The sequence below is a fragment of the Hetaerina americana genome, unplaced genomic scaffold (assembly GCF_022747635.1).
Source record: "Hetaerina americana unplaced genomic scaffold, ioHetAmer1.1.p SCAF_32, whole genome shotgun sequence".
NCBI classification, from domain to species: Eukaryota; Metazoa; Arthropoda; class Insecta; order Odonata; family Calopterygidae; genus Hetaerina; species Hetaerina americana.
In genome coordinates, this window is record NW_027286897.1 from 3,383,505 (window position 1) to 3,399,493 (window position 15,989).

At 36.6% G+C, this 15,989-nt stretch overlaps 1 protein-coding gene across 1 annotated transcript; it reads left to right on the forward strand.

Annotated features, from left to right (window-relative positions):
* Positions 1-235: 235 nt before the first annotated feature.
* Positions 236-15,609, forward strand: LOC139691311 (ornithine transcarbamylase, mitochondrial-like). The gene is made up of 7 exons (XM_071589075.1): positions 236-598; positions 824-941; positions 1,016-1,179; positions 1,301-1,577; positions 4,641-4,799; positions 15,251-15,391; positions 15,485-15,609. Exons 1-7 carry the CDS (start codon positions 513-515, stop codon positions 15,560-15,562), a joined length of 1,023 nt encoding a protein of 340 aa, XP_071445176.1. The 5' UTR covers positions 236-512; the 3' UTR covers positions 15,563-15,609.
* The last annotated feature ends 380 nt before the right edge of the window (positions 15,610-15,989 follow it).

Sequence of the window (15,989 nt, forward strand, 5' to 3'; positions counted from 1 at the left end):
CACGTAAAACAAAAGTTAATTAAATATCCACTATTAATTTGTGTTAAATGGATGGCGCTTAGGTGACAACTATTTCTTTAGAGACAGATATTGGGAAGCCCTTGTATTTCACAGATTTCAAACTAGTGCCGTCACCCGAAGTGACAAGTGCAAACATTACCATTTCCAAGTGGTGAATGATGGAAGAATGAGGCAGCACCTAAATGCAGCCTAATTTAGTCCCCTTGCTGTACCATATAGCATATTGAAATTGGTAGGTGCTCGAAAGTGAAATGTCCCTTACATCCTCCCAAGATTGAAGCTGAATAATAGGTGAAGTTCGAAATTCGGCGCGTTTCAATTATTTACGCGGATTAATGGATCAGGATAATGGTTTAGCGAGCGAATTTAAATTATTTGAGCGAGAATTTCATTTAATTTATTGTAATAATTTAATACAAAGTATATATTAGGGGCTACATTGCAATTGAGAATTTAAAAAAAAAATATAATTTCAAAGGTATTTCGTCGTTATGAACAGGTTCAGTTTGAATTTATTAAGAAATCTCAGAACTTACTGGCAGGTGAACGCTAAAAGACGAACTTCCGTAACAATTAAGTACGTCCGTTCCCTCTTTGGAAACTGTTTAGTGTGACTGTGACAATCGAATCCTGCATGCATTGTATTAGAATTCTCTTATAAAGATGCAGATGAGATACCCAAAATGCAAAAAAATTAACCTTTTATAGCTTTGATAAGGCATTAGGCATTCTTCGCTGCATTGGGAAATGTTTGCGTGGAGTATCTGTGGTACATCTTATCTATTTATAATTTTTCTTCCAGTCAAAACATCAAAGGAAGAGATTTCTTAGATGTTAATGATTTCACCCTCGATGAATTGAAGTTAATCATGTGGACAGCTCTAGATTTGAAAGCTCGCTTCAAAAACACCTTCATTCGTGTAAATAAGTATGGATTGATATTCTTGCTCTCGAATGATAAATGTATTTTGACACCATTACCTACCTATTTTAGGACATGCATGATAGTGATGGTACGATGATAAGCTCCCTGTTGTGTGAACCGTCGGTGAAAAATCAAATTAATATAGAAAAAGCCTCGCAATTAATGGGTGCAAGAACATGCACAATAATTGACCAACATTGGGAATCGGCGGAGTGTTTAAGTGAAACAGGACGGTGTGTAGCCTCAGAAGTTTTGTTTTTCTTGATGTAAAACTTCAAAAGGGTCTCGTTTTAAGTACTAAATGTCTAATAACAATAATATCTTTTTTATGAATGGCCATTACTGTGGATGTAGTTTGCTGTCAATTATGTCACAAGTAATACTTGCATCATCACGCTGTGGAAAATCTCTGTGTGAATTGTCAGCCGGTGCCACAGTGCCTGTAATCAACATGGGGTCCTCAAATTCAAACCCTCTTGCTGCAATAGCTCACGCAATAACGATTTTAACTCGTCTTAACCGTTTAGAGCGTGTGCGAATTGCATGGGTTGGTCCAAGTAACAGCTCAGTACTTTCATCACTGTTGATGATGATGCCCAAATTTAGGACCCATCTGCATATGTCCACTGAGGTAATTGATTATAACCATTTTTTAATCATTTATCTGCCATAATTTTATAGGGATAGTTATTATTGAGTCACTTGACCAACTTAATTATTTTTTATCCAAACTGGGCCACATTCGACTTAAACTGTTTTATAAGGGCATAATATGTTTTGTATAAATTTATTTCACGGTTATTGGAAAGTTCCAAGGATCATGAAATAAAATGTTGCCAAATTATGATAAAGACTGCAGGATTGCATAAACCCCAAACATATGATTAACTAAAAGAATTAACACAAGTACATAGAGATCTTGACTAGTAGTTGCTTAGCTAAGCAATCAATATCATTGCTGGAAAAACATTTCTTTGCATGATTTTGACAGTGTTATCATACAATTGCCTTGATGGGAAAATTTCCTCAGCCCTAATGAAAAGTATAACCAGTTAACGTTTACAGTGGGTAGCAATTTTCACTTTCCAAATATGAAGAATGCTAAGTGAACCCCACTCAATCAGGTATGTTGCACCAAGCCTTGAAAATCTGTAAAGATGCATCTTCTGACTAGTGTGGAAGCTACTCCTTGGTAAGCTGGTGGCCACACCCTAACGTTTTTTTTCTGGTGGCCAGATTAGAGTTGACAATTGTTGTCCTCCAGGTTGATCAGTACATGAAATATCATTCATATCACATCCAGAGTACATTGACAATAACATCAGCGCCATCATAATATATATGTTGGTTTATTGACTATAATGGTCGCCTTTGATACATAAATTCCTCAGACAACTGCATTAACCTGGTCAATATGAAAAAATATCAACATGATATTGATATATCATTTTAACCCAAGTCTTAACTCCAGCAATAGTCCTGTGGTCACACTACCCATGTGATGAAATGAAGTCCCCATCATCCAATCCCTCTCACTCTCTGCTTTTTATTCTTCTTATTCTCTTTTCACTTCCCTTTCATTCTCTACTCTTATTACCTTCGGCAATTCCCATATGCAAGGTAATTGCTTCTATTTCCCCAATCAGGAAAGGAGAGACTAAATTAAACCCAATGAGGGTACATTTTTTGAATACACCATTTTAACTTTTTGAATATCCTAACAATAAATGTGTATTGAATCATAAAACTTGAAATTAAAATGTTGACAATGATAAAACCTTGTTACGTTAAAAACAGTGTTTCGTTTCGTATAATATGTACCCTAAGTAATAAATATTGGAGGTGATACAAACTGTATTAATCAATTAGAAGATATATTTGATAGAGTTGGTAAGAGTCCATCATGTGCTAAGACCTAAAAAGAGTGTGAATTTCATACTCACTAGAGAATGCTTCACTTGAGGTTATACATACATGCAATATGTTTAAAGCTTTAGTTCCTTAAACATTTTACTGCGTTTTTTTTATTATCAAACCAGCTGTTTTTTAGAAAGAGGTACAAACAGGCACAAGTTAGCTGGTGGCATTGATTATCATGAAACTATTTCAGTTAAATGGGGTTAGAATTTAAAAAAAATTGACTGATGGGAACAATTTCATCTATACAGATGCCCCAGTAATTAAGAGAAGTTTGATTGAAAGTGCCAGAATTGATATTAGTTGCTCTTGAGTGATGCATCAAATGTTTATTGTGTAGAATGTTGTTTGAGTACAAAATCATTATTATAATAATCTCTGTCATTATAAACTCATGTGAATAGGAGAAGGAATGAAACACTTCTTCAAGACCCTTTTCCTGATAACTGAAAAATTGCTTGTTCAAGCGCTAAAGCATATGTCTGTATGAGAACTATTCTTGCTGGGACTAATTTTTAAATGTTCAGGTGATTTCAATGTAAATTTGTGCAGAGTAATTAAAAAGTACATGGAACCAATTAATTTTTCTCCTAGAGTAAAGTAAGGAATTATCAATAAAAATAAGTGGCAGAAGCAGTGGACTTTTGAAAATCTTTTAAAATGGTGCATTACATCAATCTACCACATATGATACTTCGATTCATGATGAACCGTTCTTGAGGATTATGTAAATGTATTTTTATTTAATTTTATGATACTCCTTTTACTTTGTCATTATGGTGTTGATTTTGGCATTACTAATAATGATTAATGTGAGCAAATTATTATACAGAAAAATAGGCCAATATTATGTGAGAATTATCAAATTTCATTTAAACACAAGTACCTGATGGACACGACTATTTTCCTAGCTTTAGATCTTGCCTTAGTAACAACCATGGCTTGTTAGTTTTAAATGTTGTAGAATTTCACGTGTATTTATCAAAGTTTCTATTATCTATATCAACACTGATGATTGATTGAAAACTACATTTTGAGTCTTCTAATGGGCAGGAAGAAAAACAAAATACTAAGCAAGGAAGGAAAGCAGAGAGATAGTTGACAGATATACAAAGGAGATGAAAAATATGGATGCAGAGCACTTTGATTGGTGGTGAGATGTTGAAGACTGATTAAAGGGGTACATGCAAGCAAGGAAGGGATTGGAAATAGATAGACATGTTCAGGGATGTGAAAACAATAGGCTTATTGGATGGAATGTTGGGAGATAGAATGTATGTGAAAATGAAGGACAGTTCATTGTAGTGTGGATGTCTGATTTGTGCTGTTAGGCAAGGTTATGGAATATAGCAATATACTGTCTTTATCCATCTAAAACCTACATTAAACAGTAGGCTACCTAATAATTATGTCAATTTTTACTTGAATAATTTAATTTTTCAAAGCTCAAGGTTTATTTAAAAAAACACTTGTTACCTACCCAAAATATTATTACTTTGAATGAGTCATTTCATCACATATTATAATTTTTTTAGTGGCAATTTTTTGTGGGTTCTACATATCGGAATTGTACAATTCTACAAGTACATGAAAACTTATTTGTACATGGCTAAACTTAACTAAATATGCATACATATGTGTATCAAATATATGCGCACAGTACATGAATCACACAATAGTTGCCTCTTTGCTTCTTAAGTCATAGATCCCAGCAAAACATATGTTGAGACCTGCACATTAATTCACTACAATTTACCAGGGCCAATGTCTCTTTCAGAATTGTAATACTCCTGTTAACCTTGAGAAAGCATTGAAGTTGGCATCTTCATACAGATGTGAGATTCATCATTCTTCCTCGCCAGAGAGAGCTACATACAGAGCTGATGCAATCATCACAACTTCTCACTCATTTGATGAACTCCGTATCACAAGAAAGGTATGTTAATCCCCATTAGAGTTGATGGGGGTGTTTTCATTGTGACTCATCTTGACCCAAAAATACAAGCCTACTTCAGAATGTAACTAAGAACGACAGAATTGAATGCATAAAACCTAAACAAAATTTTCTGGGTTGGAATAATGTTTGCCCTCAAGAAACTAACTCAACAGTGAAAGGCCAGACTGGTGCCAGTGCAGACATGTTTATGCATACAGTAAAGCCCTGAGTATTGTGATGCACCTATGATGATGTTATGCTAGTTACCAGAAGATACTGTCCTGCCACTCACAGCCCATTCCATAAGAAAACAAAAGCATGAAACTTCCATGAACTACAATCATATCCCTTATACATGCAAATATTCATGCACTATTAGTGAACACTCATATATGTGAACACACACACACACATATATATATATATATATATATATATATATATATATAAATATATATATATATATAAATATATATATATATATATATATATATATATATATATTTAACCATAAACACAGTAATCAACCCGAAGGTCGGTTTAGTAGGTGATGGTAGAGATCACCCAGTACTAAGCCCTATACGGCGTGTGAAAATTCACACATCAGGATAGGGGGGCCAGTTCCTTTCCCTGTGCCGGTTATGGTTTCCCAGGAAGACCTGGTACCCGAAAAATCACTTTAGCTTGGGTGGAGCTGCAGGTGCCCAGAGAGCCTTGCCCGGGAATCGAACCCGGGACCCTCTGATCAGCAGTCCAACGCTCTACCCACTGGACTACCGCGACCCACACACATATATATATATGTATGTATGTATATATGTATATATATATATGTATATATATGTGTATGTGTATATATATGTATATATATATATATATATAAATGGTCAATAGGTGGGGTTAGGAGAGAGGGAAGGGAGGAGGAGGAAGCTGGGGTGAGTGTGGATGCAAGCAGAGAGAGTGAGTGACCAGGATGGGAAGAAGGGTTTGGTGTATGATGGTTAGTTGCTGAGTTCAGGAAGGAGGGGCGAGGTCATTAGTGATTCTTAGGTAGTAATTGTGGAACTTTTTGTAATCAGTCCAGGTGCTGCAGTGTAGCAAAACTAGTCGACAACAATGAATTTTTTCCTGTGGAAATGCAAAGATATTGATTCTTTCTTCGTGCTTTAGAAATGATTTTCCACATAGTATCAGCCTGAACCATCTCTCAAATTTTAACTCAACTTTAAACCAAGGGAAGCCTACCCAAACTTTTACTTTGGCACAGTGTAAATAAATGGATAGTGTAGAACCATTATTATAATAGCTCTACAATGAATTTGTTTCTGCTCAGGATTTCATCTATGAATAATGATTTAATGTGTTCAACACCTTTCCGTGGCAGATTTCCTAAACCAAAGCCTTCCTTCAAAGAGCTGAAAATGAGTCTACTATGTCTAAAGTCTTCATCCCTTCAAATGAACTCTACATTCGCTGAGATATGCTTTCAGTACAATATTGAGTCATTTGGCTTTTACATTGAAACTAGATGTTTAGTGAGGTAGTTAATGCCATTTACAATCTATATAAGGTTTGTAAAGAAATCATCTACCTTCAGGTGTTATTCCATACATTTCCTTTTCTTTGTTTGACAGTACTGAAAAACTAAATCACTCTACTTTCATAAATTGATCATTATTGATAGAATGTTACCCACCAGGAGAGTAGCCAAAAATCATTCAGTCTGTTACAAAGTAGTCAGGTGGATCAAGTACATAATCAAATGGTACTGAGCATTAATGTTGGCCATGTTTGATATTTATGAAGAAAGAAATATTTCTAATTGTATTTTTAGGAAATATGTCGGCGGGTATCATTAGAACATGAAATCTTAGCCCGACTGCAATCAATCTAGAAAGGCATAAAATTAAGTATATTAATCAATGCTGTGTAGTGTTCAAGCAATAAGAGTTAGCGAGTGAGAGGCTTTGTGGTTTCAAGCTTTAAAGAACAGAGAGAATTGTCAAAATGGAAAAAGATAAAGTTATAAATATCCAGCATTTGTTCTAAGATTTTAAATACTGTTCAATTTATAGTGTGGAAGCAGTCTTATATTTTCCACTCATTTGTAGAATCAAAATGGAGCGGGGAAATCAAACTTAATTCATTCACAATGGATGGAATAAATGTGTTGACTAATATTGCATAACTGACAACTGTGGCAGTTTTGCTCAGCAATGTAAGCATCAGAAAGAAGATTGTCCATAGTAAAAAGGATATCAAGCTTTCAGCAGGGCTCTTATTGGAGAGACTTTCACTTGTACATTTTGAAAAGGTGTTTTCTTTCTAACATTCAAGATTTGTTCAAGTTGACATGATAAGCCATGCTTATTTCCAGTAACTGTCAGCATTTTCACTTTTGCAATGCTCTTGCATGAAAAGCATGAGCTCTTTGGCAAAGAATGTACCCTTTTTTGGTTGTATCTTCCTCCATACCCAGGAAGTTAAAAATGAGAAATATTTTTCAAATTAATGAATTGGCTCGGTATGAAGTGAAATGTATTTTATCTCTAGTAAAATTATTTGTTTTCTGTTCTTGAATATTTACCTCATTTTTTCTATTCCACAAATTTTTTTTCTATTTGCATCATTGCTTAAAATATTCATTTAGATACTTGTTTCATCAAATCAGTAGAAATAATCAGAAAAAAATTAATACAATGAAAATAACCAGTGAGATTGTTTGTGCTTTGTTTTTCATGCATCTATACATTAACCATTGTAATATCACATTGTCATTTATATTCTCTACACTCAAATTCATTAGTGCTTGCGATTTACAAGCTCAGTAGCTGCCTTTTATTTTAGTTTTATGAAGATCTATAGTCAGTATTTAGATATGAATGGGGTAGAGTGTAAATCAGCCTTTCTAGAAACTTTCAAACAACCTTCAACCTAATGTGAGCATCTACTCTTAGTTAATGTTTTGAGCATCTTTTCGTCAGCATCCATTGCCGAACAAAGGTCATTTAGCACAATTTTTTCAACCAGCATTTTCCATATAAAACCTAGAAGTTTAGTTTTTGATGAAACTATATTATTCAAGGCCATTGCATTGCTGAATCTTTCAAAGTGTGATAAAAACATTTAAGATTGAGGAGTTAGACATTAAATTGCCCTATTGCAATTGGTGATTGATAGCAAGTTATAAAGTGATACAAGATTTAGTTTTAGCTTTAATGGTGCATAAAAAAATTGTGTAATTCTAAAGTCACTGATCTTATGACATGAAAATATATTAGGTACCCAAGTATAAGTAAAGCCTTATCCGAGGTGTTGTTGTGGAGGTTTGGTTAGGTATTTATCAAGGAAATGCCTATTTCATTTTCAAAGATAATTCCTCTCTATTCCTACAGTTTATTGCCCACCTCTAGGAGGTGGGAGAACAGGTTCTCCCCTTGAGGGTAGGAGACTGGCAAATTGCTCTGTAACAGAACAAGCAGTGCAGTGTCCAAGAAAAGTTTCAATTTTCCGCTCTAGTGAAGCATGCAATCTGGTTTCAAACACTGTGGAAAATATTTCCTCTCCCTTTCCGTAATATTTCCCTGTTTCAATGTGAAAATGCAACATTGAGATGTTATGCTTGTACTGAAGTGTTGTGTTGAATACTTTTCAACCCTTCCAAATTTTTTAGCTGCCAAGGATGGTCGATATCGTCAAATTGTGAAGGCAATAAGCTTCAGACTTATGTTGTCAGAATATAATTCTATCAGTGGTGAAGAATTCCTTCTCGTGTTTGGCGTCTATCATTTTACGAGTTATCATAGCAAATTAAATCCACTAAAATACAATGCAGAATAAAACAAATGTAAGCCCACTGGTGGTATTATGGTGGTAAATGGTATTTTTTTCCAATCTTTTTAACTAGGGACACATTTGTACTTCATTTCCGGCATGTGGTAGAGACATCTGCATAGGCAATACTCATTTAGCTTCAATCATTTAGTAACCATTTTTTTCAGCGGAATTCCCGTGCAACTCTTTTGCTTCCCCGCTCTTCAACCATTGCAACATTTACTTTTTTTAATATTAGACGGTTTTTATGGAGTGTTGTACCTCGAATAGGAAGCGAAAAATGGCTCTGAGTAAAAGGGAAAGGAAAATGTGGGTTTGTCGATGAAATACGAATGGATTCGTATGGGTGGGTTTTTGGAGAAGTGAGATAAAACTTATAGCGAGGCACATGCATTATGTTAACATATCTTTCCTTTTGAAGAAAATGATAAACCCTGGTCTGGACAGGAAAGTGTAGGTTGTTTTTAGAATCGCTCGTGCTCAATTAACGCTAGATCACCGCGGCGCTGTGAGTGCTCGTCTGGCCTTGGCCTGGCAATGAATTATTGCTTATAGAGATAAACCAAAACAAAGCGAGTTCTTCTGAAGGTTAATTTGATAGCTATGAATAACACTTGATACGTACCCTGCAACGGTGGAACTGCATTGGAGGTTTAAGTCTACGGGCATGTGAGTCGACGCAATATGGGGGAGCAGGTGGAATGAGGAGACGAGCAATGTTCAGTAGTAGTACTAGTTTTAGGGAAGGCGACCGACAGCTAAGGTCATTTGCGCTATAGGGGATGGACAGGAAAGGATGAAGGGTGGAGAGAAACCCGGCGTCGGCATTAGCCTTCTCTTGTCGAAAGGTGCCAAGGGTTCAGCAGTTCAACGTCCCATCCGACGGACGTCGTACTCACTCAAAGTGCTCTCCACAAAGCACCTCAAGTAGGGATCGAGATACCACTGCAAAATATCTGCCGCCTCCGGGATTCGAACCCGCGATGTTTATCTATCTTAGAAAGGAGCGGAAAAAGTTTTATCAAAAGGAGATAGGTTTGAACATTTTATTATTTCCCTTTACTGTGATCGTGAAATCCGTAGAGGAAACTGAGGGTAAACTTATTGACACCTTTTCAATAATTTTAATCAAGCATAGCGTTTTCGTGTTTCCATAGGTACCCCGAATTATCTGATAATATTGTAACTACTTCTGTTCTTCCATTACAGCATTTGCGAAATGGTAGCTTTTCCCTGAATTGACATTCAATTCTAGAATTTCTCCTGATATGATTCCCTAATTCTTGCCGCATATGCTTGTTGGGGGGTCAGTTTCTTTACTTCTACCACCCTCGCAATTCACAGTTAAAGCTAATACCCACACAAACTTACGAGATGAATTTTGAAGACTTCCAAAGAATATTTGAAGACTTCCATTAGGATCATTCACATTGAAAATTCTTATTGTAAAGTAACAGTTTTAATCTTCCCCTGGAAATGTACTGGAAAGACTCGTCTCACCGGGTAGATTTTTTCAGAAAAACATTCATTGTTTCTACGAAGTGGTATAAATATGGAAAACATGAGCAAAGAAGAGTTAAAAGATTTTAACTCCCCGGTCATAAACATTTCAGATTATTAACGAAGCTTGTTGTCTCATGTATTAATAATAATTTTGCGTGCTGAAGTGTAAAAAAATGTACATCAGTACATAATTTTACAAATGCTATGGTAATTAAACAATTGTTTTCTCTTCAATAATTTAGAGAAAATACTGAACTAATTTATCAGGGTAGTGGTGCACCCTTAAATGTGGTGACACCAAAACTCTCGAGATATTTTAAGCAGCCATTCTGTTTCGCGTTAGGTTTCGTGAAAAATAACACGCGATTATTAGGTCGGACCATTCTCAAGTGCTTTATTGTCTCATTTGAGCTGTTTAACGCACTAAGGTCGTCCCCAATCGCTATTTTCGATAAGAGATGTGAAAACCTACTTTCTCATTCACAATCTTGATTCATTCAACTCACTATTATTCCAAAAAAATATATTCGCAAGTCCTCTCAATCAAGATGAGTTGGAAGCAAATCCATTTCTTTCGGTAAGTACTTTAAGGGTGTGGAAGGCAATGCACGCTTTGATTGTGCTCTCGCGCTCGCGATACGTACATGTAAAAACAAGGATATACGTTAAACGGGCATATTATTTGCACTTTTCAATTGGTCTATTTAGGATGTTATCACGGTTCATTTTAATCGTGTCTTTTTATGAGCTTTTCGCCGGACGGATAACTCCGTTTATCCTACTGCCGAGATAATTAACTTTTCGCCGAGTATTCATAATATTTTTGTCCCAAACACGATATCAATGCTCAGGCTCAGCAGATTGACCTAAAACTAAATCGATGTAATGCCTTGGACGATAAGAACAAGTGACAAGCTTATTTGTTTATCTTAGCGATCATTTTCAATCTAAGTGAGCCCAAATTTCATTTACGATATTCAAATGATGTTCATTGTCCAAAAGTTTACGCCGCCGTTGAGCTGCACGTTAAAAGAATCCGATATTGGGATATTTGGAATTCCCAAATTCATTGCGATTCTTATATTAACATTCTTCAGAAGAGACATAACTCGTCTTGTTTTATTACTCGCACTATTTGTTTAAATGTTTCTGATAAGGTTTTCATCTCTATCTATTATGGTCTTTTTTACTCCCATATTGTACCCCATGTACACATTGTTTCGGGGTTTTACTCCTCAAGCTGTTTCTGTGTTTTAAACGACAAAATAAAATGTTATGTTTGATAGGCAATATCAGGTGTGATTCTTCAAGTCTTTCCATTTTCAGAAACTTCAATGAATTGCCCCTTCCACGTATTTATATTTTTACTGCAATTGTATTTGTAAAAAAGAATATAGCAATATTTTCTAGTAATACTGAAGTACATAACTATAGCACTCTTGAGGTTAATAACTTAAATATTTCTTCTGTACGTACTAACCGTTCTTATCTAGGGCCCGAACATCTGGGATCTCATTTTGTAGGACAAACTGTCAGCTGAATCTAAAATTTCAGTGTGCCTTACATCCTTCAAATGTAAGTTGAAATCCCTCTTAAAGGGATCATCCTTCAAGTGTAAGATGAAATCCCTCTTTAAGTTAAAATCATTAAATGTAAAGAATGTTCTCTAGCACCAGAGAATACCTTTATTGTTGCTTATGTTGTTTACTCCCGTTTAACATGTCCTGTACTAAATGTGCAATTTTTCTTTTGCAGTATCTGGTCCTTGGACAAATAAATAAATTGATAGCGTAGGTGTGGCGTCCAGAATCCTGGGAACCTCTTGTCGTGAAGCTATCTTTTTGTTGTTTATTTCCTGATTGGTAGTTATTATGAGTAAAATTATTTTTTTAGTCAAGCGATGGGCGTTCACAAATGGAGAAGTTTGTCTTCGTCTAAAAATACAGATTAGATACGTTCGTAATATAGACGTCTTTCAACTTATTTCTCGCGCAATATAGTTTTCAGGAGTCGAGCTCAGTTTAACAAGGTAGTTCGAGCTCAAGGGATGGAGACAAAGCGTCATCAACTCGCCAATATTCGCAGAATTTCTTGATTTGTTTGTTTTGATTCTCGAGCAAACTTAGCTTGGTTTGGAAAGCTATAATTCGGTTATGCGTTGCACACGTGTATTCTTATAACAACAAAAATCTCTTTATCTATTGCTACTTAAAAATCCAATTAGTCGGAATTGGCGGCATTATAGAATGAAGGGAGAAAATTGATAATGGTCAAGTTTTATGTACAGTAGACTAGTTTCTTATCATTACTAAGGAAAAGAAGTTTGACAGGTTGGATTGAGTTACTGTGCTTTAAGCATTGACTCTCGATTGACCCTCAAATCACGTGAGGCCATTCTCGGCTTTTTTACCCACCTCACTTGTAAGGATGCGTAAGAGTATACCCACCCACCCCCATATTACATATTTATCCTTGATATCATTAATACGTTGTATTAGACTAACACATTTTTCTAAGCAAGCAGAGCATTTAAGTTTGACTCAAGCTTACAAGCCTGTATAACGCTTATTGATCTATCTGCATGGTACATGTAACTAATTGAAGCAGGGGTACTTTGTTTGGAATCGCCCCAAATCATTGAAACAAAACACTTCTTCGTAATTGTCCACCCTTACTATATAAATCCTAACGCTGCGCAACGTTTTTGTGACACTTAGAGATAAAAATTAAACTTAAAAAAGTGCGTAATGATGAATTTTTGGAAAAAAGAGCAATTCCCTCCCGAACGCCTGCTGCATCGGGAACACCGAATGGAATGTGTAGATTCTATTGAATATTTAGGCCTTACCCTCGCTCACAGCCTCTCCTGGGTGAAAAACATACGGGGAATATGTGGGCTAGCTAACGAAAAATTAGGATTTATTAGAAAAGTGCTAGGTACATGCGATCAAAAGGTCAAATAGAAATGTTATCTGTCGTTGGTTAGGCCTCATTTAGAATATACGGAAGTAAATGGGATCGTCACGAATTTGGATTGATTGCCGAGTTGGATCGCGTGCAGCGTAGAGGAGCTAGCTTCGTAAAACGTTGTTATGAAAAACTTAGTAAAGTATCCAAAATATTGGAGCATCTAGGCTAGGAAGCACTCACGGAGCGAAGGTTATATTACAGATGGAAGCTCTTGCATAAATTGTAAGGAGGTATCTTTAGCAGTGATGTTGAAAATGTATTATTGCCCCCATCGTACTACGGTAGGAGAAATCATGCTTCTAAAATTAGAGAGGTTAAGTATAGAACAGACAGATTTTAGATGTCATTTTTTCCTTGAACGATAAGGGATCCTAATAACATTGTTCGACCGCGGTAGGGTCATGTTCGGGTAAATTATTGTGCTGTGTATGCACCCCCTGCCACACACCCTAGCGGTGGCTTGCAGGGTATGTATAAAAAAATAACACTTCCCTCGGGAATACCTGAAGTAACTTCTACTGCAATTGAGCTAACTCCGTCTATCACTACTCCTTGTACCCGACTATTCAAAAATTCTTCAATCCAACCCCGGATATATTTTTCTATGCCATATGCTTCTATCTTTGCGAGTAGTTTACTATAAGGTACTTTGTCGAAGGCTTTCTTAAAATCTACAAAAATCGCGTCCGCTGGAACATTGCTCTCTCCTGAAATAAGAATATCACGAACAAAAAGCGCAAGTTGTGTCTGGCAGGATCTACCTTTTCGGAAACCGTGCTGATTTTTCTCTTACAACTTTTGATTATCGAGGTGTCTCACGATCGAACTAGCAACTATATGTTCCATAACCTTTCACCAAATGGATGTGAGGGAAATAGGTCTGTAAATTGCTCATTCTTCCTTGTGTCCGCTTTTAACTATTGGTGTTACGTTAGTCGTTTTCCTATCTCTGCGAAACTTGTGATCTACCAGCAACTTATTAAATATTATTTCTAGATACGGCGCAATTTCCGTAGATCCTTAAATATGCGAGCGGGTATTTCATCGGGTCCGGAGGATTTATTAGGCTTGATATTTTGCAGCAAAAGTTCTATTTTATTAGATTAGAATTCAATTTTGGGCATCGATTGACCGCCACGATTTGCTATGCCTCCGATAATTCAACTTCGTGAAGATCCCATATAATTGAAGCATATTCTAAATGAAGTCTGACCAACTTGGGATAAAAATAACCGCAGTGAATGGCGGGTGACGCTCGGTGCGGTGAAAATGATACGATTGACACGAGTATACAAAGTAACACACAAAGTAAACTCTTCTAGCTGCCAACCAGCTAATATTTCGCACACTCGAATAATAATCGATTGTTATGCACTCAACTCAGTAAAAGAATAATATATTAATACAATAAACTATAAAACATTTATCGCTACAGCTACATAACAGCCAGTAGTCGGTCACAGCCACTATACAATTGGATCGTTGGTAAAGGGCAGGTGGGTGGGAAAGATTCAAGTCAGAGCTCCCTCAGACACGTCCGTTACCATCAACAGCCAAGAGCGGAGTCAAAAAGACTTGAAAACAATGACTGCAATATTTGTGAAAGAAGTTTCGTAAACTTCCTTTATATAGCTCATATATCTAATAATTACCTTTCAATTAAATGCCTTTAAAATGGATAAATTACCTTTCAAAAACATCCTTTTGCCTAGTTGTGGAGGTTCTGTAAACTTCTAAAGAAATGAAATTTTAAAAAAGCTATGCTAAACTATGCGCCAGGGAAGTTTTTCCTCCGACAATTGTAAATACAATCTCAGCGTCATTTTTCAGGAATTCGGTTAAAAATTGCCTTTTTGGCGTCGATCCACCATTATAAAAGAGTTACAATAAGTGTTCAGTTAATCTCCCTCATTTTGGTGTGCATACTTTGTTGTGTCATTCTAAGAGGCATTAGTTCGAGCAATGAACGCATATTTTATGGTGGCGTAGACCAGGGGTTAACAGCTTACGGTCCCGTAGTGTGTTATCCAATTTACTTAACGCGTTTGCTAAGAAATTATCATGATCTAAACATACGTAATTTTAGTAAACTTGTTATGGAGCAGCTGCTCAAACAATATAAATGCATACGTTTTCTCTTTAAGCTCGTGGATGAAGCCGCCCTCAAATGGATTTTCCTTCATGACCTTCCACGCACCCGGAATGAAGTAACGGATGACGTATTCTATCATAAAACGAACTCCCTTGTCTGGGAATCCGCGGAGAATCATGCATGGGCGTTAATGGTAAGCATTCCTATCTCAGCATATTCCCTGAGTTAAGAATTATCACCGCACAGTGGATGGAATAATATGTAACTTATGTCCCTTCATTTCTAGGCGGTGATGATGCAGGTTTTGACGGAATATAGACCAAGCATTGCGACGCCAACATTTACGGAAGAGCAACCCACATGACGACAGACCTCACTGTAAATAATGCTCAAATAAATCGTTGCCATAGACCTATGCAAAAATTCCTTATTTCTCCCCTCTCCATTAGGGCGAAACTTTTTCACTATCGGACGTGCTATCTGTACACGCAGAAGCTTTTAAGGGAGAAGGTCCGCTTTTCCGGGCTTAAATCGACCTCTGCTTCCAACAGCCGCTCACGGTAAACGCAGTGGGCTTATTTACCTCAAGGTTTTCACGAATGGCAGGGAGAAAAAACGAACCACGGCGCCAGTAGCGATGTTTTTCGCGAGGAATGGAGCATAAAAGAGTAAAGATCCCTCCCCACGTCACGGCAATCTTGGACAACATGCGTCGGCAGAGGTGGGACGGGCAACCTTTTATTCCGGCCAAAGCCTTTCCCTTACCTGAGTCACGGAGGCGTGGGGACGGA

What these genes read in the sequence shown, in the direction of transcription:
- LOC139691311 (XM_071589075.1), top strand. Translation starts at nt 513, where the DNA reads ATGAACAGGTTCAGTTTGAATTTATTAAGAAATCTCAGAACTTACTGG. An exon ending in TGTTTAAGTGAAACAGGACG is followed by an intron (nt 1,180 to 1,300) that starts GTGTGTAGCCTC and finishes CTGTGGATGTAG; the next exon opens with TTTGCTGTCAATTATGTCAC. An exon ending in ATCTGCATATGTCCACTGAG is followed by an intron (nt 1,578 to 4,640) that starts GTAATTGATTAT and finishes TGTCTCTTTCAG; the next exon opens with AATTGTAATACTCCTGTTAA.